General features: G+C 40.0%; 3 protein-coding genes and 1 long non-coding RNA gene across 6 annotated transcripts; 3 read left to right on the top strand and 1 right to left on the bottom strand.

The window, feature by feature from the left end:
- The first annotated feature begins 148 nt into the window (after window positions 1-148).
- prc1b (protein regulator of cytokinesis 1b) lies at window positions 149-10,865 on the top strand. Of its 3 annotated transcripts, XM_081605522.1 has the most exons (15): window positions 149-383; window positions 616-748; window positions 1,968-2,090; window positions 2,260-2,493; window positions 4,102-4,272; window positions 4,368-4,517; window positions 5,204-5,351; window positions 5,424-5,560; window positions 6,542-6,637; window positions 6,713-6,859; window positions 6,937-7,047; window positions 7,117-7,230; window positions 8,316-8,486; window positions 9,039-9,226; window positions 9,980-10,128. In XM_081605522.1, exons 1-14 carry the CDS (start codon window positions 373-375, stop codon window positions 9,195-9,197), a joined length of 1,905 nt encoding a protein of 634 aa, XP_081461648.1. In that variant the 5' UTR covers window positions 149-372; the 3' UTR covers window positions 9,198-9,226; window positions 9,980-10,128. The 3 variants fall into 3 exon arrangements, with proteins under 3 accessions (XP_081461648.1, XP_081461650.1, XP_081461649.1); XM_081605524.1 differs by lacking the exon at window positions 9,039-9,226 and having other exon boundaries at window positions 8,316-8,418; window positions 9,980-10,865; XM_081605523.1 differs by lacking the exon at window positions 9,039-9,226 and having other exon boundaries at window positions 9,980-10,865.
- Window positions 3,903-5,209, bottom strand: LOC145551180 (uncharacterized). The gene is made up of 2 exons (XR_014087023.1): window positions 4,631-5,209; window positions 3,903-4,541 (listed from the first exon to the last, which is right to left on the bottom strand). It is a non-coding gene; the product is annotated as an uncharacterized LOC145551180 (long non-coding RNA).
- A 1,023-nt stretch (window positions 10,866-11,888) lies between the features above and the next one.
- ptpmt1 (protein tyrosine phosphatase mitochondrial 1) lies at window positions 11,889-14,170 on the top strand. Its single transcript, XM_081605521.1, has 4 exons — window positions 11,889-12,163; window positions 12,299-12,379; window positions 12,539-12,730; window positions 13,672-14,170. Exons 1-4 carry the CDS (start codon window positions 12,017-12,019, stop codon window positions 13,798-13,800), a joined length of 549 nt encoding a protein of 182 aa, XP_081461647.1. The 5' UTR covers window positions 11,889-12,016; the 3' UTR covers window positions 13,801-14,170.
- A 673-nt stretch (window positions 14,171-14,843) lies between these two features.
- On the top strand, window positions 14,844-18,780 carry ndufs3 (NADH:ubiquinone oxidoreductase core subunit S3). The gene is made up of 7 exons (XM_081605520.1): window positions 14,844-15,003; window positions 15,282-15,347; window positions 16,252-16,349; window positions 16,474-16,623; window positions 18,126-18,251; window positions 18,329-18,448; window positions 18,524-18,780. Exons 1-7 carry the CDS (start codon window positions 14,949-14,951, stop codon window positions 18,689-18,691), a joined length of 783 nt encoding a protein of 260 aa, XP_081461646.1. The 5' UTR covers window positions 14,844-14,948; the 3' UTR covers window positions 18,692-18,780.
- Window positions 18,781-19,273: the final 493 nt, after the last annotated feature.

The following is a 19,273-nucleotide window of genomic DNA, read 5'->3' as shown; positions in this document are numbered from 1 at the left end:
TCTGTGTTAATTTTCTTTAATATTAGCCACATTTATAGCCGTTTCGATCAGATGTATTTTAATCTCTAATTTAATAACACGACACACCCACTATGGAAGTAGTGTTTGTGTGTTTTTAACATGGGAGTAAGCAAAAAGCGGTTGGAGTATTGGCGGTGAACAGCAAGCGCTTCCGGCGGTCCGTTCCGGTTTGCTATATTAAGCGCCCCTATAGCAAGAACCAATCAGAAGGCAGAAATCTGTGGAACGCGTATTTTGAATTGCTGTAACAAACGGACTGAGGTGAAATCGGTCAGAGCGGAGATCTTCGGCGCCTTGTTTTCTCGAATAAAAGCGTTTTTATAAACTTTTCTGAAGCTGTGGGATTTAACAATGAGGAAGAGGTAAGATTCAAGCTTTACATTTCGGTGTTTAGGCGTTTATTCTGACGATAAAATGAAGTTTCGGCGAAGAGTTGTACAAGTTAGCCAACAGTTAGGATAACGTTAAATCCAGAATCTCAAATTTGGACTTTGCCAGTTTTTTTTTTGTTAGCCTTCTTGCTATCTGGGGCTCATATTTAAATGCTTATTTACTGTTTCCGGAGCTGATGGTTGTATTTTCTGGCTGCCGTAGTGAGGTGCTCGCCGCAGAGGCTGTGTCGTGCCTGAACAAGTCGCTGTGCCACCTGAAGGACATTTGGGAGGAGATCGGCATCCCGGAGGACCAGAGACTGCAGAGGACTAATGTCGTCAAAAACCACATTAAGGTCAGGAAACTCCTGCTAAAATGTCATTAAGAAACTAAAACTGATGGATCAGCAGATCATTTCTGGGTAGAAACCTGTACCCTTTGTTTAGTGGATTAGCTAAACTTTTTTTTTCAAATGTTTGGAAAAAAAAGAGACATTTTAGGTTTGATAAATATCTACAGTAGGAAATCTGTTTTCATTCTTAAAGGGCAAGCATTTTAGTCTTAAGTTTTTTTGGAAAAACGTGTTTATGTTTTCTTCTATGGTAAGTAATAATAAGAAAAATAGTCAGGTAAAAAACGACTACTTGTACTTTTATTGTTTTCTGTTGACATTAGATGCAGTTATTCTATTAAAAACCTGCTGAAGCTTAAATTTGGTTTGGTTGCTGCCTGATTTCTGAAACACGCAGATCAAGGGTGTCATTTGTGGCCCTTTGACTTTTTTTCTGAATTGCAGTTCAGAAATGACTAATTTGTTCATTTAAATTATTATTTTTAATCGGGGTATAATTATTGCTGACATAATTATTTTGCAATGGAAAATGTTTAGCACAACACAAAGTGACCATATTTTTACGACTAACCTTTTATAATAGATAGAAGCAGGTTTATGCAGAGACTTTAGCTGAAAAGTTAACGTTGCTGCACCCAAACTTTTATTTAATTTATTAAACTTGTCCAAATGTAACAAGCAATTTCAGAGAAAGTCAGCCAAAACCGTTTTTTTTAAAATCTGAAATTAATGTATTCAAGCAAACCCACACATATTTGAAAACGTCACACCTTTCTTTTAATAAAAACAAATTTGCAAAATCTCTTTAAATGTTTAGATCTACAATGAATAACATTCTTTTCCCACAAAAGAAACAAATGTATTCTACTTTATTTGGCCACATTTACTTTTGACTAGACGATTTTGGCCACAACGTTTGGACACCGCTGGTGTAAATAATAAAAACGCATTATTGTGTGTTTAATGTACAAAATGTTATAAACATGTAGAAATGTTTGTCAGACAAAGCTGCAATTTTAAAACGGTACATTTGTAGAAGTTGTGTTGAGTAGGATTTCTAAATAAATGCAAATGTTCAGCACGTTCAAGAAGAGGTTACACTGTCAGGTTTTTAAAAAATGCCAGAATTTCTGCTGGTCAAAATGGTTTTTAATCAGATGGCTGAGAACGTCTGCATGTCCACTGAAGGCATCTGCTGGTTTTCCTGTGATTTGTCCTGCAGAATCTACTGGAGATGATGGTGAAAGAGGAGGAATCGCTGAAGAAAAGACTCCTAAGCAGCATCCAGACCTGCAGGACGGAGATGGAGAAACTCTGCTTAGAGCTCCAGATGCCTGTTTTTGAGGTAAAATCGTCTCTTTGGCTGATGACTGGAATGACTGAGTGGATCAAAACTTTGGACACGTAAGAAGAAAATCCACTGCGTGTCTAGTTTTTGCAGATCTACGCCTCTTGGTGCTGTTTTGTTAGTAGTGAAAGTGTCTTCATTAACCTTCCAGTTCCTTCCTGTGCAGGAGGAAGACGGCATTAGCATGCTGCAGCAGGAGAAGAACATCCGGACTGAGGTGGAGGCTCTGATGACGGAGCGGAACCGGCGGGTGCAGCAGCTGAAGGCTCTGCTGGATCAGGACCAGGACCTGTGCGACGTTCTGTGCTCCATGCCGTACGGCGTTGCTGCGGATTGCGTTCCCTCGCTGGAGCAGCTGGAGAACTTCCAGCAGCACATCGTCCAGCAGAACGAAGAGAAGGTGGGAAATGTAGCCGTTTTACCGCCAACAGGAAGCCGACTTCTCTGAACCGCCCTGGTTCTCTTCTCAGGTCAGGCTGTGGATTTTTTATTTAATTTTTTTATCACTACATCCTGGCCAGAAGCAGAGCTGACATGCCTCTAAATGACAAACAAAACAAGTTTGGACATCTTAAAACAGTTTTTAAACTTCATCGATGTTTTAGTAACTGAAAACTGTAGACATGGTAAATGTCAGCTTAAAGTTTTGGGGCAGAAATTGGACCCAATTGGCTTGTTGATGAGGATTTCTGCTTAAAAGGGAAAATATTTTTCTTTAACAAAGAGCTGAGAAGTGGAATTTCAGGTAAAACCTGCTTTTTCATGCTGGAAAACGTTAATATACAGTTTTAAAATACTTTTTTTCCTCTTTAAAGATATTACTGGACTTGATTTACATCACTTTCTAGTTAATAAGGAACTCTGTAACGAAATGTTGTTGCCCCTTGATTTATTTTCTGCACTGAACACCAGAATTACAGCATTTTATAAATTTAATTACATTTTTCTTTATTATTAAATGTTTACCAAATAAAAACCCATGATAACAAAATAGACATTTGAAATGTATAAAATACGAACACTTTGACAGTAAAGTCCAGTTTTTTCTTTGGTTCTCATGAGCTGCACGATGCGTCACATCACAATCGTCATGGCGGTACTGAAGTACAAGAGAGATTCTCTGCAATATTTAAAAAGATTTTTAAATTTGAATGTTCAGGCATTTACACTCTGCATGGTATTAACATATTACAACAGATATGGTGTAATAAGAGTTCCTATGCAGAATTGGCTATTATTGTTTTCCAGATCTGGAGAACTATGGACAATATTTCCAGATATTTTTCCTTTCAGTTTGAATATCTAGTAATGCTTCATATATGCAGTGGTTTTTGAATTGATTCATGTCCATGAATCAAATCACAGGAGTCAGAATCACAGGAGGCTTTTAGCTTTTGGCTTCCTCTGGTTTCAGGCAGAGGAAGCCTGAAACCAGACCCGAACTGGGTCTAAAATGTCAAACATTTATTACTGTGCAAATAAAACAAACAAACCGTGTTTCTAAAGAATCTGCTCCATTCTGGGTCGTTTCATTCCTCAGTGCGGCGCTGCTGCACCGCAGTCTGAAACCTGGAAGTCAAAATGTGCCGACGGATGACGACTCGGGTTCATGGTAAACATTTTGTCCACAAGCAGCTGGAATAATCTAAACACTGCAAGAAAGAGTTCAGTGTAATTTAAAAAAAATATGCAGGAATCCTGTTTGCATCTTTCAAACAGGATTATTAAAAAAATGCCGAGACATCTGATGCTTGGAGACACTGAAACGGAAAACCTTTCATTGTGAAAATGAAACGATGCACAACCACATTTGTCTCGTATAATATCGCATTTAACCCTTTATTAAAATGTTCACTGAAAACTAAAATGGATGAGCTCAAATTGTCCACGTGGCGTCATTCAGCGCGGTGATGGCCGATGGGTAAAATCTGTTTCTCTGTGAATAACGGTTGTGATTTGAGTGAGCCGTACCGTGACGCTGCGGCTCGTCTGTCTGTCCTCCTGAAAGGCGAGGAGATACTCTGAGTTCACGGAGCTGAGGAAGCAGATCGTTCTGCTCATGGAGGAGCTGGACCACCTCCCAGAGACCAGCTTCGAGAAAGACGTCGTCTCCGAGGATGAGGACGCCTTCTGCCTGTCCAGGGACAACATCACGTCTCTCAAGCTGCTCCTGTGTCAGGCAAGAGCACAAAGTGGAACTTTTTTTAACGTTTTACTTGGAGCTTGTAAAGGGTCAGGCTGGGTTTACTGGATTCCTCCATGTTGATGCTGCAGCTGGAGGAGCGGAAGGTGGAGAACGAGGCGATCTGCGAGGGCCACAGAGAGAAGATCCAGCAGCTGTGGGACCGGCTGCAGGTTCCCCAGGAGGAGAGGGAGCTTCTGAACGAGCACATGGTGGCGTCCAGGAGGAGGAACCTGGAGGCGGTGAGATGACCTGCTGCTGTCGTCCTGCGTTTATCATTAAAGGGGCAGGAGCACGTAAAATCAAAGTGGTTTAAGCTTTACATCACGTTATGCTATTCCTTCATTAGACATACCTGGAGTGTTTCCTTGATTGTTTTATGCGTGTTTGAGAAATCCCTTCATCTCCATGGCAACCATTCAGCTGTGCGAAACGCCTGGGTGGACTTGGCCCCGCCTTAGAAACTGCAGCTCCTCCTCAGAGCTGCAGTTTCTAAGCTCCCGCCTCACAGAGCAGAACTCCTTCCCTCAGCTCCTTCAGACTAGCTGGCAGCAATTAGCGAACACCCGGTGGAGCTGCTGAGCTCATTATTGGAGCTACTTCTCAGTCAAACTCTGCTAAAATCTTCAAAGGGTTAATAGAGGAGCCATGCTGTGATAACTTTCTGAAGGTGGAGTTTTTAAAGAGACGGGGGCCTAATTTTAAGGTGCTAAATTATGAAGTCAAGTTTCTTTTAAGTCACATTTGATATATTCAGCATTTTTCTAACAACTGAAGGTAACATAGTGACCTTATTGTGCTATGACATGGGTCTATGTGGCTGGAAATACAAACTACTGCGTCTTTAACGGTGATTATCAGAACCGGATGTTTAGTTTTTCTTTCCATTTATTTTACTTTGTTTTGTTTTTTTTTATCCCCCCTGCAGTTACAAACAGAAGTGCATCGCTTGGAGGAGCTTCAGCTAAACAACATCCGAAACGTGGCGGAAGCCATTCGATCAGAGATCGCCGTGTTTTGGGAAAAGTGTTTCTTCAGCATTGACCAACGACAGGATTTTGCTCCATATTTTAGTGGTAAGTTGTGCTGTTGGAATGATTCATCTTGCGTTTCATTTTCCCTGGCTCATGCTGCATTCATGTGTCTAGAGGATTTTAATGAGGAGCTGCTGGCTCTGCATGATGCTGAGATTCAGCGCCTGAAGCAACATTATGAGGATCACAAGGAACTCTTCGAGGGAGTCCAGAAGTGGGAAGAAAGTTGGAGGCTCTACTTGGACCTTGAAGTAAGTTTGAAAAAGTTTTTATCTGATTTCTATTGTTGAGAACAGAGTTTACAGATCAGTAAAGTCAGTTTTATTTTACCAGTATTATAAAAAAAACTAAAATAAAAGCTTGTTCTTCACGGTGAGTTGTTTGTTTCAGAAGCAGTGAGAAGTTTTCAAAACACTTTAATATTTTTGAAAGAACCTAAATAATCAGTTATTTAATAAAATCTGTTGTTGTACGTCAGCAGAGCAGGTCGAAGCAAAGCTGCTGGTGTTTTTGGTGGTTATTATATATTAGAACAAATTAAGAGGGTCAAGAGTTTTAAACTCCTCACATCGCAAATTAAGATGTAAAAATAATTGCTATGGTAAAACATGACACATGCGGAGCTAAGGAAGGATGATATGATAAAATCTAACATGTCACTGAATAATAGACAGAGTGGCGTCATAGTAGGAAACATGCCACAAATCAGAGCATTAGCCTAGTATTACTTACTAGCATAGTGCAGAATTGGCAGCAGATGTAAAATAGTGTAGGATTACCTAGCATCATTTGCTAGCATTAATGTACAGCATTGTAGTAGCAAATGTAGCATAGCTCAGAATAATGTAGCATAGCATTAGCTAGCATCAAAATGCCGCGTTAAAGAAAAAAAGTTTAGCATATCAGGGCGGCATCATGATAGCGAACACAGCTTAGCTCAGAATAGCTTAGCATTATTATAGTAGCAAACATAGCACAGTGAAGCATCAAAATAACAAGTGTAGCTCGGAATAACGGTGCTTCTCCTCGCGTCATAGTGCAGCATTATAATGATGATAATAAAGGTAGCATAGCTCAAAATAGCATACCGTAGCATTACTTCGCATCATTTGCTAACATGATGGTAGCAAACGCAGAATAGCTCTTAATAGCGTAGCATTACCTAGAAGATATATTCCATCTCACAATGCTACACAGCCAACATCTATACTGTGGATTTCTGTGATTTGTAGAAGAAGGCCACAGATCCAACACGGTTCGCTAACAGAGGAGGAAATCTTCTTAAAGAGGAGAAACAAAGGTCAGAGCTTCAGAAAAACCTCCCAAAGGTAAGAAATGATGACATCAGGAAATATGTGAAATCTGACAACCATTAATACAGTGGTGTGTGTTTGTGTTTCAAGCTGGAGAAGAAACTGAAAGCCCAGATAGATGCGTGGGAGGACGAGCAGGGCCGGGAGTTCCTGGTGAACGGTCAGATGTTCCTGCAGTACGTGGCAGAGCAGTGGGAGCTGCACCGGGTCGAGAAGGAAAAGGAGAAACTCGAGAGGGTGAGGAAGGTTTGACTTGAGCTTTGGTACGAGTTTAAGAAGTGTGCTAACTCTTCCTGCCGATGAAATCCTTCCAGCAACTGAAGAAGAGCAAACAGACGGAGGAGGACATGCTGTACGGAACCGCAGTCCGAACCCCAGCCAAGCGAAGGTTCCTGGGCACCACGACGCCCATTAAATCCAGAAAGGTTAGAACCCCGCTTCTTTAAAACCTGAAACCCGATCAGCACCAACAGCTGTCCGTCTCCCTCTGCCAGCTGAATGCCACGTCCAGCATGTCCAGCGGGGGCTCCAACAGCACCACGCGCTCCGTCCACTACGGGACCGTCTGCCGCTCGCCCGTGCCTCGCCTCCCTCTCTCCGCTAACAAGGTCAGGCTAACGCGTCAGCTGCATGTTCATCTGCCAGCTTCGCTCTGTTTTAGGACAAAGACGCAGATCTGCCACTATATTTTAAAATATTTTAATCAGACTTCTGATGAGAATAAATTAGCAAGCTTATAGCATTTGAATGTTTTTTTTTGTTGCTTTTCTTTTATAACAATTATCCATCTGCTCCATTAATGTAAAAAATTTTAATCTTATCAAGTATTTGTGGTCTAGTCTCTAATGCAAATATCTTAATTTTGTCTTTTTTTTTAAGCGTACTAACTTACAAGTAACTTTACTGCAACAAATAAAAGCTTAATTTAAGTAAACAATTAATATTGATCAATATGTCCAAGTTCCTGTGGCAAATTATTTCACTTATAGGAAAATGTTTTCCTATAAGTGAAATAATCTGCTGGTGGAATTGGAACTTCTTCATCAATATTTTGTAATTATTGAACAAAACAAGCTCCATATCTTGCTGAAAAGTTGGTTGTAAGTCAGTTATTTCAAGTGTACTGAGATATTTGCACTAGAAACTGGTTCAAACTTGGTAAAAATAGTTTTTAGCAGGGTGTATATATCTGAATTAGTAAAAATTAAGTCCTTTTTATTTGATTTATATCCAGGTTGCATAATTTTTCTGTAATTGGCCACTTTATTTGGTTTTGAGCTTCATGGTCAGATTTAGTTTTTTAACTTTAGGTCCACTTCCTTGGTTTAAACCTTGGATTTAGACCAAAATGGGTCATAACAAAGAGTTGGATGCATTTTTGTATCTGAAAAGGAAAATGGTTTTAAAGTTCACGAGTTGCACTTGAGAGAATCTGTTGTGATTTGCAGAATCTTATTGTTGGTTTTGAAATGAAGCTGATTAAAATTGGTTCACATGAAAAGAAATTGGCCACAAAGCCAAATCAGAAGCCGTGTTCAGTATTGTTTTTTTAATTTTTTTATTGTGCTTCATATAGAGGAAAAAGAAACAAAGGTTTCTTAGGTCAACATTTCATCCAGAATGAGACGAACCAAAGTTTGTTTCTGTAAAAATGCAGCGTTCAGGAAACTCTAACTCGATCTGTCGTCTCCAGACTCCGGCGGCTCGGACGCCGGGCGGCGGAAAGCCCCCCCACCCCAGGGCCCAGGACTGCAACAAGGAGAACGAGGCCCAGGGCAAGGCGGCCCCCGTGAGTGGTGCGTTGCAGACCCCACAGCGTAACTTCAGCATGGCTTCTGTAGCCAGCACATACTCAGAGTTTGTGGTAAATTAAACTTTTCTCTCTAACATATCTTCTCCCTCTTTCTTCATTTGCCTCGCTGCAGTTTTCTTTAGTTTGTTGGGAGAAGTGGTGATTAACGATGTTAAACTTGGTCAGCGCTGAATCAGTTCAGTCTGTTGGGGATCCTGAAACCTCTCACTAATCCCTGTTTAACTGCATGCTTCAGATTTAAACAAATCTCCTCCCTGCTTGTGGTTCAGGCCCTGAAAGAAGCAGAAAAAGTTTAACTTTGGGTGAAGCACAAACATTATAAACGTGAATTAGCAGGAACTGATGCGAAATGATGTAATTATATAATTCAGTTTATTTTATAGCTCTAGTTCACAACAAATACGGTCTTAAAGTTTTGTGCAGAATGATGATGTCTCAGTTCGATCTTGCACACATTCCAATTGATCCCAGTTATCAAACAGAACATTTAATGAAGCTTATTATTCAAACTGGTTTAAAAAGTTTCTAAAGAACCCAGCAGATTGGACCAGCATGTAGCAACGGTAATATAATAAATCCCTGGCATTGTTGTTGACTTTACAGCAGCAATCCTTCATACCGAGCGTGCATATAGCGACAGTGGAGAGGAAAAACTGCCCTTTAACAGGAAGAAACTTCCAGCAGAACCAGAACCTGAACCGGTACAAGCAGCCATCTGTGAAAAACAAATGGAGGTTTGAGAAGACGGAGCAGATGAGCTGATGCAGGATTCCTTTCTATATCGATGAAAAGTAAAACGTTAATAACAGGAGTATCAACATTATCTCAGCAGAACCCCAGACTAGATGCAGCTTCTTTTACAGAGAAAATAACTGAGTTGAAATGGCAGCTAATGATGCAAATTGGAGAGTAGTAGGAGAAAGTAGCAGTGATGCAGAGCGGTCAGTGTGTCCTCCAGCAGTCCAAGCTTATAGCAGCATAACTACACAGAGAGAGAGAGAGAGCAGGATAACAAAACGTAATTCAGTTTGATGTGAATCAGTTCAAATAGTGACTTCAGGAGAATTTAAAGGGGCAGTATCAGGTAAAATCAGCGTTTTGAGTTTTATATCATGTTATTCCCTCTTTAAAACCATAAAGAGATTTACCCCTTCCTTTCCCCACTCGGCTCCTCCAGACTAGCGGCAGCAACAATTGGCAAACACCTGGTGCAACTGCTGAGCTCCCCATAGTCGTGAAACTGTTAAAGGGTTCATGGAGAGAGGCTGTTGTGATGACTTCCTGAAGGCGGAGCTTCAGAAAGAGCAGGAGCTTCTTAAAGAGACAGAGGCCCAATTTCAGGGTGTTAAATTGCAAAGTCAAATCTTTTTTTTAAGGCATGTTTCATAACAACTGGAGGTAACCGTTATTTGAATGGATCTGTGAGTCCTGCCCCTTTAAATGGTTTTTGAGCAGCAGTTGGGATGTTTTCTGACGGCTGCTTTGCTTCTAAACATCTTCTGTCTTCACTCTGACGTTCTCACGCCTGCTGCTGTTTTCCACAGCGAGATCTGTCCAAGGCCTCCAACCCCAAGATCCAGCACGACATCCTGAACTCCACCACCACCAACCACTGACTCTCCCGCTCTGAGGGTCACAAAAGCCTCAAATAAAAACTAAACCTGCTCCGGGACGGAGGAGGGTCACTACTGTTCACTGCTTCTAGCTTTTATGGATAAATGAAGGTATTTATATTCGGTGTAAAGTGAGGGAGGAAGATGATGATGGGAACTGAAGATGCTGTCCATTCCAAATGAAAATATAAATTAACACTATCTTTGTTCTTAGATGTCTATGGCGGTATATTAGGGCTCTTGTAGGTAGGGAGGAAAAAAGTACATTTTCTGCCAAGAACTCAGACATTTTCTAGAAAAAAATATGGAAATTTCTGAGTTTTTTTTTTGTCAATTTTCTGAGATTTAATCTCAAAATTCAACTTTCATTCTAGCAAATTTTCAACTTTTCCAACTCAGAAATTTTGTTTTCTGGAAAATATTTGCGCCATTGTAAATGTCTGCCAGTTATTCAGATGTATAAAGTATTTTCTATTATAAACTGCACAATTTTTCATATTATTTAGATGAACTAGCATTAAGCTTTCTGATGTTATGCAGACATGGTTACAGTCCAAATGTATTATAAATGCGGTGCACTTTTTGTTGAATGTTTTGCAGCTTGTACAATTTTGTGCTCACACTGTTCTTTTTTTTTCTCCAAATCAGTTTTTGTAATTGTGTGCATTTATGTGTATCTACTCTTTCCTGATGATTTTAGGCCATTAAGACTGTTGATGCAGCGCAGAAATAACACATGGCTTCAGTATCATGGCTGATTTGGAAAAAGTTTGTCAAAATATAATAAATGCTTTTTTCAATAAATTACTGGATGTCAGTTTTGTAGATTTGTGAAATGAATCATCAAACCTCCCACTGGATCTGTGGGGAGGAATGAGCCAAAACCCGAGCTGAGCAACCGTCGGGTCAGACTCTTGTCCTCCATAAATAAAGGGGAGACGGTGTCACCTCAGCTGTGACTTTTCACAAATAAAGCCAACACTGTAGGACCAAGAAATTGCTTCATATTTAAATTCTGTGGGTTCGCTTAAATATATATTTTTTGCCTGCTTGAACATTTTTCTGGCTTTTAGGAAATGGGAATAACTGATCAAAAATAGACAGTTTAGTCTGATTTATTGCCAGAACAGTTTTTCTTTTGTAGCGCGTGTAAATTTAACTGGGTTTGGATTTTCATGTAAATGTGCATTGATCAAAGTTATTCCAATTTAGCTCTAGATGTATGTTTAGGGTCGTCCTCTTGAGTCTTAAGTCTTTTCAGCCTGTAGCTCAGGTTTCAACTTGAGGCCCGGGTGTGAAATCTGGTCCATCAAAAGGAAAGGAAAAAATAAATGTATATATATGTATATATATATAGTAATATAAACTGCTAAATCAAACATTAACAGATGTTTAAACGTTAAAGATAAAAGTTTCAGACCATGAACATTACATTTTTCTTAAATTTATTAAAAGTGCAAAAAACAATTTTGCACCTTATTTTTGCTTTACTTGCTCAATTAAAAACATTTTATCAGAGAAAAAGTCTACAAGTTTTTATTGCCGATCGTGGAATGTAAAAATTGCATGTCTGTCCTGTTGAATTAAAAAAGTTATCAGAATTTCTTTTTAGTATTTTCCGTAAAAACAGGATATAGGTCAGATTTTCTTTAAAAACTCCTGCTTAATTCACCCAAGTCTGTCTTTAAGCAAAAGTAACTAAATAATTGTGATCGTATTTTGTATAGATCAAGAATATGAAATAGCTGAAGTTAGTTTTTTCTGTCTCTTCATTTTTTTGAAGTAATCTGGCTTTATTTTAAAAGGATCGACTCCGGAAGTCGAAGAGAACGCCGGAGGGTTACCGGAAATAAACACGCAGCTGTGCAACACATAATGTGTCCGGGCTGTAGCTCTAAGACTTTCATGGTGTAGTAATGCAGAGTTGGCCGTGTTTAGAAGCAGTTGGTCGTTCTTCAGAGCTCCACCATGTCCGGAGCGTTAGCCAGGCTGCTCTTCTACCCGACTCTGGCCTACAATGTTGTCATGGAGAAGGTTTCCTCCAGGAGGTGGTTCGACCGGGTGGACGAGACGGTCATCCTGGGGGCGCTGCCGTTCAGGTCCATGACCAAACAGGTCAGAACACCGATGAGCAAAACTAAAAAGAAAAGTAGCTACATACATTCAGTAGCAAACTCATATTTATAGATTAATTACACACAGATTTTGATTTGAGCAGATAAATATGAACTGTTGTTTGTTGTGTTGCAGCTGGTGGAGACAGAAAATGTCCGGGGAGTTGTCACCATGAATGAAACGTATGAAACCAAATATTTCTGCAACTCGGCCGAGGTGAGTGGGATCCGTTAGTGAAAGATTAAATAAAACATTTCTGTGCTGTGCTTTAAAAATCAAAGCCCTGGATCAGCCTGAGAACTGACTTCTGTATTTAAGGTAAAAAATGTTTCAGACGTGAGGCGCGGAGTGTAAGGATCTGATGTTTGGGAGCAGGAGTGGCGACATGCAGGCGTGGAGCAGCTGAGGCTGAGCACCGTGGACCTGACCGGAGTCCCCAGCCTGCAGAACCTCCATCAGGGGGTGGAGTTCGCCCTTCAGCACAGGTTGCAGGGGACCAGCGTCTACGTCCACTGCAAGGCAGGCCGTTCCCGCAGCGCCACGCTGGTCGCTGCGTACCTCATCCGGGTCAGTACGAAACAACAGAGAAATATTGTTAAATTTAACTCTAGATGGCTGAAGCAGGAAAATACAAACATTATGAAACAGCCTCCTTCCCAATCTGAAGGACAGTTTGTGTTTGAATAACATGGCTAGGTATTTGAATGAAGAAAATATAACTAGTTTTGGTACTGTTAAAGTTGACCCTTTGTGCTTCTTTAAACAGGTTAGGATTGATCTATCGGCTATGCAAAACATGTTCATTACATTGTTTGCATAAAACTATTCTTAGATGATGAGATTTTAGTCTGCTCAGTTCTGTCTATGTCGAGCTCCTTTCAGAATGAGCTGTTTTAGGGCATCTGTCACTTTAAATCGAAATTTAATTGAAAATGGATGCAAACAGATGCACAATTATACAACCGTACATCTTTGAAAAGCATTAGTAGAGCCTCCTGCATAACAAACAAGAATTCAGCAAGTGGTTTCTGGATGGTAGGTCAGGAACAAACACTTGTCTATTCCAGCAGCCATGGTAAAACCAGCTGATCAAATGTGCTGGAGCTTAGCATGGGTTGCTAGGTAACAGCACAGTGTCAGTCAGATGTGACTCAACAATCAAAAGGTTTTTGGCACAGTTCATTTTCCAGACATCAAAAGACTTTTATATATTAAATGGCTGGGTGGTTTTTTTTTTTTTGGAGAGGTGCTGTTTTTAGAAGCAGTAAAATTATAAAAACATTTAAAAAATGAATTTTACATAATGGGTCTCCTTTAAGCAGAAATATGATGCATATACAAATATGACTGCATTCATTCCTGTAGTTCATACATTTCTCCCCATCAAGTCAGGAGAGTTTCTTTCAGCTTGTGGACTCAGGATGCAGCCAGAATAAAAATATTTCAGACCTTTTATGTTTCAGTGTTTAAATCGGTAAACATCTGAGGTGTTTTTTTTCTCCTGACAGCTCCACAGCTGGACTCCAGAGGAAGCCTGTCAGCGGCTGGCGTCCATCAGGCCGCACATCCTGGTGCGCTCAGCTCAGCTGGAGATGCTCAGGAAATACTACCAGGATGTGTGTGGAGCTTCCAGCTGAGAGACCGGCCTGGCGGCGGGTCAAACATTCACATTCAGGATGAAAACTGGACTGAGAGAAGGTGTTGCTGTTCTTTTCACACAATCTGAAAGTTCTCCATTTTCACCTGTTTTTGTATTTGCTTTAATGTCAGGTTTTTGTGTGTTTTACGTGGAAATTGTTTGTTTTTGCAATTAAAATTACAATTCTGTTTTGTGACTCATTTGCTTTTTACTTTTTGACTTAAAAGTGGAACAATACTACGGAAAATGGAATTGGTAATTTACTACAACAGATACTTTGCACCCTTGAAAAGTTTTATTTTATCATTGTATTTGTTAAAGGATTTAAAAATAAAGCAGATGAAGGTTAATAAATATTTGCAACTAAAGTACTGACCTGTTTTTTGTTGTGTTCAATTAATACTTTACTTGGAAAATCGACCAGTCAAAATGTTTTAAAATGCATATTCAAACCACAATATTCCTTGAAATGAGCACATTGTGAGTTCATCAGACCCCACATTGCATCTTTGGATTCAAGGTTTAAACAACTCGTATAACTTGTTGATTTGTTCTGAAACTGTTGGATGAGAGTAATTGAATATTTCTTTCTGCAGAAAATTACACTATACCTTTAGTGGAATCAATTACAACTCATTTCAAGCACTTAAGCTTGTTTTGAATCAAAAATTTGGATGAAACATCTTGTATGTCTGTTTTTGTTCATTCAAAATGACGGAATAGCATTTGAACAATATTTTGTTTTGTCCTTTAGGTCCATATGTTTCTTATTTTTAGGTGACATTGTGAAAAAGGAAAAGCCATGGGCCCACCTTAAATTTCACATATATCCCATGTTGTTCAAGTAGCTTAACTAAATGAAGAATAAACATATTTTAACCAAAAGTGCAGCAGACACAAACCTACATTTTATGTTGAAGTGAGACTTATTGTTCAAAAGCTTTGCTGATTAATTTCTGGGATGGCTACTTCTTACTTTATTTGCGAAAAATATATTAAAGTTTTTCTGGCCTTACTTAAGTGCAATTTCTGGTTACTCTACCCGCTTGTTTATGAATTGTTTTCACTTGCCTGCGTTTTCTCCTCCCGGCCTTTAGGGGGCGACTCAGAGTCTCTTTATGTAATGGGCAGCAGCAGAGCGTAAACATGGCGGCGTCGCTAGTAAGGTTTGTCCGTGGAGGTTTCGGACGGAGCTTTAATCGTAAGTTGACTTGAGAAGTAATTTATGAACAGAGTCTGTGTGCTTTTGTTATTTCCACCAGGATGCATTATTTAATGTGTTAATTTGATTGCCAAGTTTTGTTTTTAACCGCTAAATCTCCGACTGACCTTCGATCTAGCTAACGCGACACCTAAACAGATATTTGGAGGTTTGCTATTGTAACGGATCAGAGTGCCCAGACACATCAGTGGGGGTATATTTATCGGTTTTAGGTGGTTTCAGTGTTATAGTTAGATTTCCCCCTCATCTTCCTCCAGTTGCCCGGACTTCTTGTCTCCTGCCGCCGCAGATCAGAGCGCAGAGCTCCACCACTGAGACCAGCCGTGAGTATCAACACTGCGAACATAACGATGCAGACAAAGCACAAAACCTTACTGTGATATTAAATCTTTGACTGAGACGCACATTAAGCTTGATATTAGTTTATTTTCTGGTACAGTAGTTCCTAGCTCTAAGTTCTGATTAATAAATTCGTTTTTATTCAGTTCCAGTTCACACCGTCATCGCAACACAAATTCAAAATACCAAAGGAACAACACAAAAACTTAGCAGCCATTTTTGGTCTAGTTTCTAGTGCATATATATTTGTACCGTTGAAATACAAAGCTCAGTTTAAGTCAGCCTTTCTTGAATATTGATCTAAAAAGTGGTAGTTTCACTGGCAGATTATTTCACTTATAACACGGAAAAAATGTCATAAGTGAAATAATTTGCCAGTGGAACTAATATTTTTAATCTATATAAAGGAATTATGTACTTGAATCAAGCTTGTACAACTTGCTAAAAAGTTAATAGCAAGTTAGTTTAGTTAAATTTCAAGTGAACTAAGATATCTACATTAGAAACTAGACCAGAAATATTTGGTAAAATTTAGGGTTTTTCACAGTGAAACTGCAGGTTTGAATCTGGATATACAATCTAAATAATTCCAATCTCAGAGAGTTTCAGGTTAAAATCCAGCAGCTTTAGAGGCAGATCGATAACTTTCTAGCAGATTTATTACCTCTGCTTGTGTTTGCTGCTGTCGTCAGCCTCACTCAGTTCAGTGATTCTGCTTGGATGAATAAAAAAAACCTCAGGCTTAAAAAACCTGACTGAATCAAGCTTAGATGTCTCCAAGATTGAAACAAAAAGATGTTAAGATTAAGCTAACAATAAGTCAGGACAGATGTTTTGCTGTAACTTATCCAACAATAACCAGAGTTTTTCTCCCCTGTGTGTGAGCAGCCACAGTCAGGCCCAAAGATGCCGTCACCCACAACCAGCTGGCGGCGTTTGGAGAATACGTGGCTGAAATGATGCCGAAATACATCCAGCAGGTCCAGGTCAGTCCAGTCTCATCACAGAGCTGCTTACAGACCACAGGTTCACTCAGAACGCTGCAAGTTTTAAACTGATTCATAAAAATAATGAATGAAAATGGTTTTCTTTTTTTTTTTTCTGCTTTAGGTGACGTGTTACAACGAGCTGGAGGTGATGATCCATCCGGACGGGATCGTCCCGGTGCTGACCTTCCTCAGAGACCACACCAACGCTCAGTTCAGGAACATGATCGACCTCACCGCTGTGGACGTCCCGTCACGGCAGAACCGCTTTGAGGTAGCCGCTCACCCACACTTCACACCGCAATATCCAGATTAACTTTATTTAATCTGAATGGAAAACATTACAGCAGGAAAGGCTTGGTGTGTGAGAATAAGAGACGAGAGGAGCAGGTGGACGGAAACCTCTGGGCTCAGCAGGGAGCTAAAGAGTGGAGGCAGGTTGGATTGGTAGGAACCAGTTGGTGGTAGTGAGTGACAGGGTAGCTGACGGAGGATTCCAAGAACTTGGTGAGATCTGCTGTGATGTACGATTTGGAGACGGTTGCGCTGACTCAGAGTCATGAGGGAGGGCTGATGGTGTTGGGATTTTTATTGGCTGCGATCAAAACTGACCAAACAGTTCAGGTTAAACTGTTAGGAGATTTTAGCTACATTCAAACTTTATAATCAAAACTGTATTATTCTTCTTGAATCAGTTTTAAATCAGCTAGTGTTTTTACTTTTTATTTTTCTTATGGATGAGATTTGTATTATAAATGTTTACTGTAAATCACACTACTTTTATCTACACATTAAAATCTGTCGTAAATCATGTGTTTTTATGCATGTTACTTGTATGTTTATCCCTTACTTCAACCTGCTGAGGGACTACAGATGAAAATTAAATAAATCTGACATTCACGTGTATTAATATGCTTCGTCTCTGAGTAAACTCTCTACACTCTGATGCACATCAGGACACTTCCAGGTGGTTTGCAGTTCACATACAAGTTGCATAAATTTGGAAATGTGAACGATCACAGTAAAGAAAAATTGGATTTCATAAAAAGTCAGAGCCTCTTTAAGGTTTGCAGTGAACGGAGCCACAGTTAGAGATGTTTAGACCTGAGCAGAGAAAGTATTGAATAAATGTTGGATGTGGATCTGCTGGGGAAGAGGAAGACCTCAGATTGATCCTGATCAGAACAGCCAAAGAAGAAGAAGAGACTAAACTGGCTGCTGCTTTATTTTAATAAGATTTTTCACGTGTTGCGACTCTTAAATCGTTATTTTAAAGTTTTAAACCTACAGCAGGTCTTGCTGACACTGAGTAAAAGTTTGACTGAAACTTTTTTATAAATAAATATGCAGGTTTTCTGTCATTTGGTGTTGATTTCTGCAAAATTGAGCAATATGACAACAAACGTTAGTTATGTAGAAAATCCACTATGAATTATTCTTTACAGAGCTGGAAAATGACGGAAACAAATTTATAATTTCAGAAGAATTTGGTTTTCCTGTGTTTTTTTAGGTAAAAAAAAAAATCAGGTTATATTTACTGAGAATCTGTGGAGAGATTCAGATTTTTAGATATGTGAAGGTGATACATGATACTGAGACCAGCAGGAGTCGGTGAACTTTTTATGGTGTGTTTTTGTGCTCCTGTAACGATCTGAGCCTTGAGTTCTGGAGCGTCGTCAGGCAGAGGTTAAAGGGCAACGATCCCCATTAGAGACCCTGACATGGCTGGAGATCACTGGGTTTGTTTGACTAAATGTAGTTTTTTTTTTTTTACAGATCGTCTACAACCTGCTGTCTCTGCGCTTCAACTCCCGTGTTCGTGTGAAGACGTACACGGACGAGCTGACGCCGGTGGACTCCTCCGTCTCCGTCCACAAGGTCGCCAACTGGTACGAGAGGGAGGTGAGTCGCCGCGGCTTCGCTAACGCTGGAGCTCTGGAGGCGGGTCGGCGGCACTGACCGGGTCTGTGTGGGAACAGGTGTGGGACATGTACGGCGTGTTCTTCGCCAACCACCCCGACCTCAGGCGCATCCTGACTGACTACGGCTTCGAGGGTCACCCCTTCAGGAAGGACTTCCCTCTGTCCGGATACGTAGAGGTCAGTTCTGCCATCAGCACTGTAAAATAAATAAGTTAAGGTGATTTTAAGTCATTTTTCTGTTTCGCTCCACAGGTGCGCTACGACGATGAGCTGAAGCGGGTGGTGGCGGAGCCCGTGGAGCTTTCGCAGGAGTTCAGGAAGTTCGACCTGAACACGCCGTGGGAAGTGTTCCCGGCGTACCGGGAACCCAAAGAGGCCCCGCCCAAACTGGAGGCCCCGGCCCCCGAGGACAAGAAGTGACGTCGCCTCTGTTCGCTCTAGTTTGATCCGTTTTCTGTTGGACGAACTCGTCTGGAATATTTATGTAAATAAAACCACATGAACCTGTTTTTATGCTTCGAGTTGTTTTTGCTTCAGATCCGGAGCTGCTCTACTGACAGCAGCTTATAAAAATGGTTTAGTAGAAATGTTTCTATTTCCTCTGCTTGGTGAAACTCAGCAGTGGATGTTTAATTTGTTTGGTCAGAAGTTTATGTCCTTTAATTTTCACAAATGTATATAAAATGTTATTTTTTATATATATTTAAACTTTTTCAAGGGTGAAAGTATTATGATCATATTCACAACTTTAATGATTATTAATCACAAAAATCAGACCCATGTTTTTGGATTTACTGTGAATTTTTCCTCAAATTATAAACTCGACTACATTGTCTGTATTTCCCCCCTCAGATGTTTCACTTTTATAATCGCTTTTACAAATAAATCAATAAAATTAGTTTTTTGTGACCCAAAAAGCCTTTTCACATAAACAAAACAAATAATATAAAATAAGTGATATTCACTGCCTTAAACCTGAATCAGGTTTAGATTCAGATTTAA

Source organism: Poecilia reticulata, chromosome 3, assembly GCF_904066995.2.
Source record: "Poecilia reticulata chromosome 3, P_reticulata-male-v2, whole genome shotgun sequence".
NCBI lineage: Eukaryota > Metazoa > Chordata > Actinopteri > Cyprinodontiformes > Poeciliidae > Poecilia > Poecilia reticulata.
The sequence above is the reverse complement of the archived record's forward strand: the minus strand, read 5'-3'. Positions and strand labels throughout refer to the sequence as shown.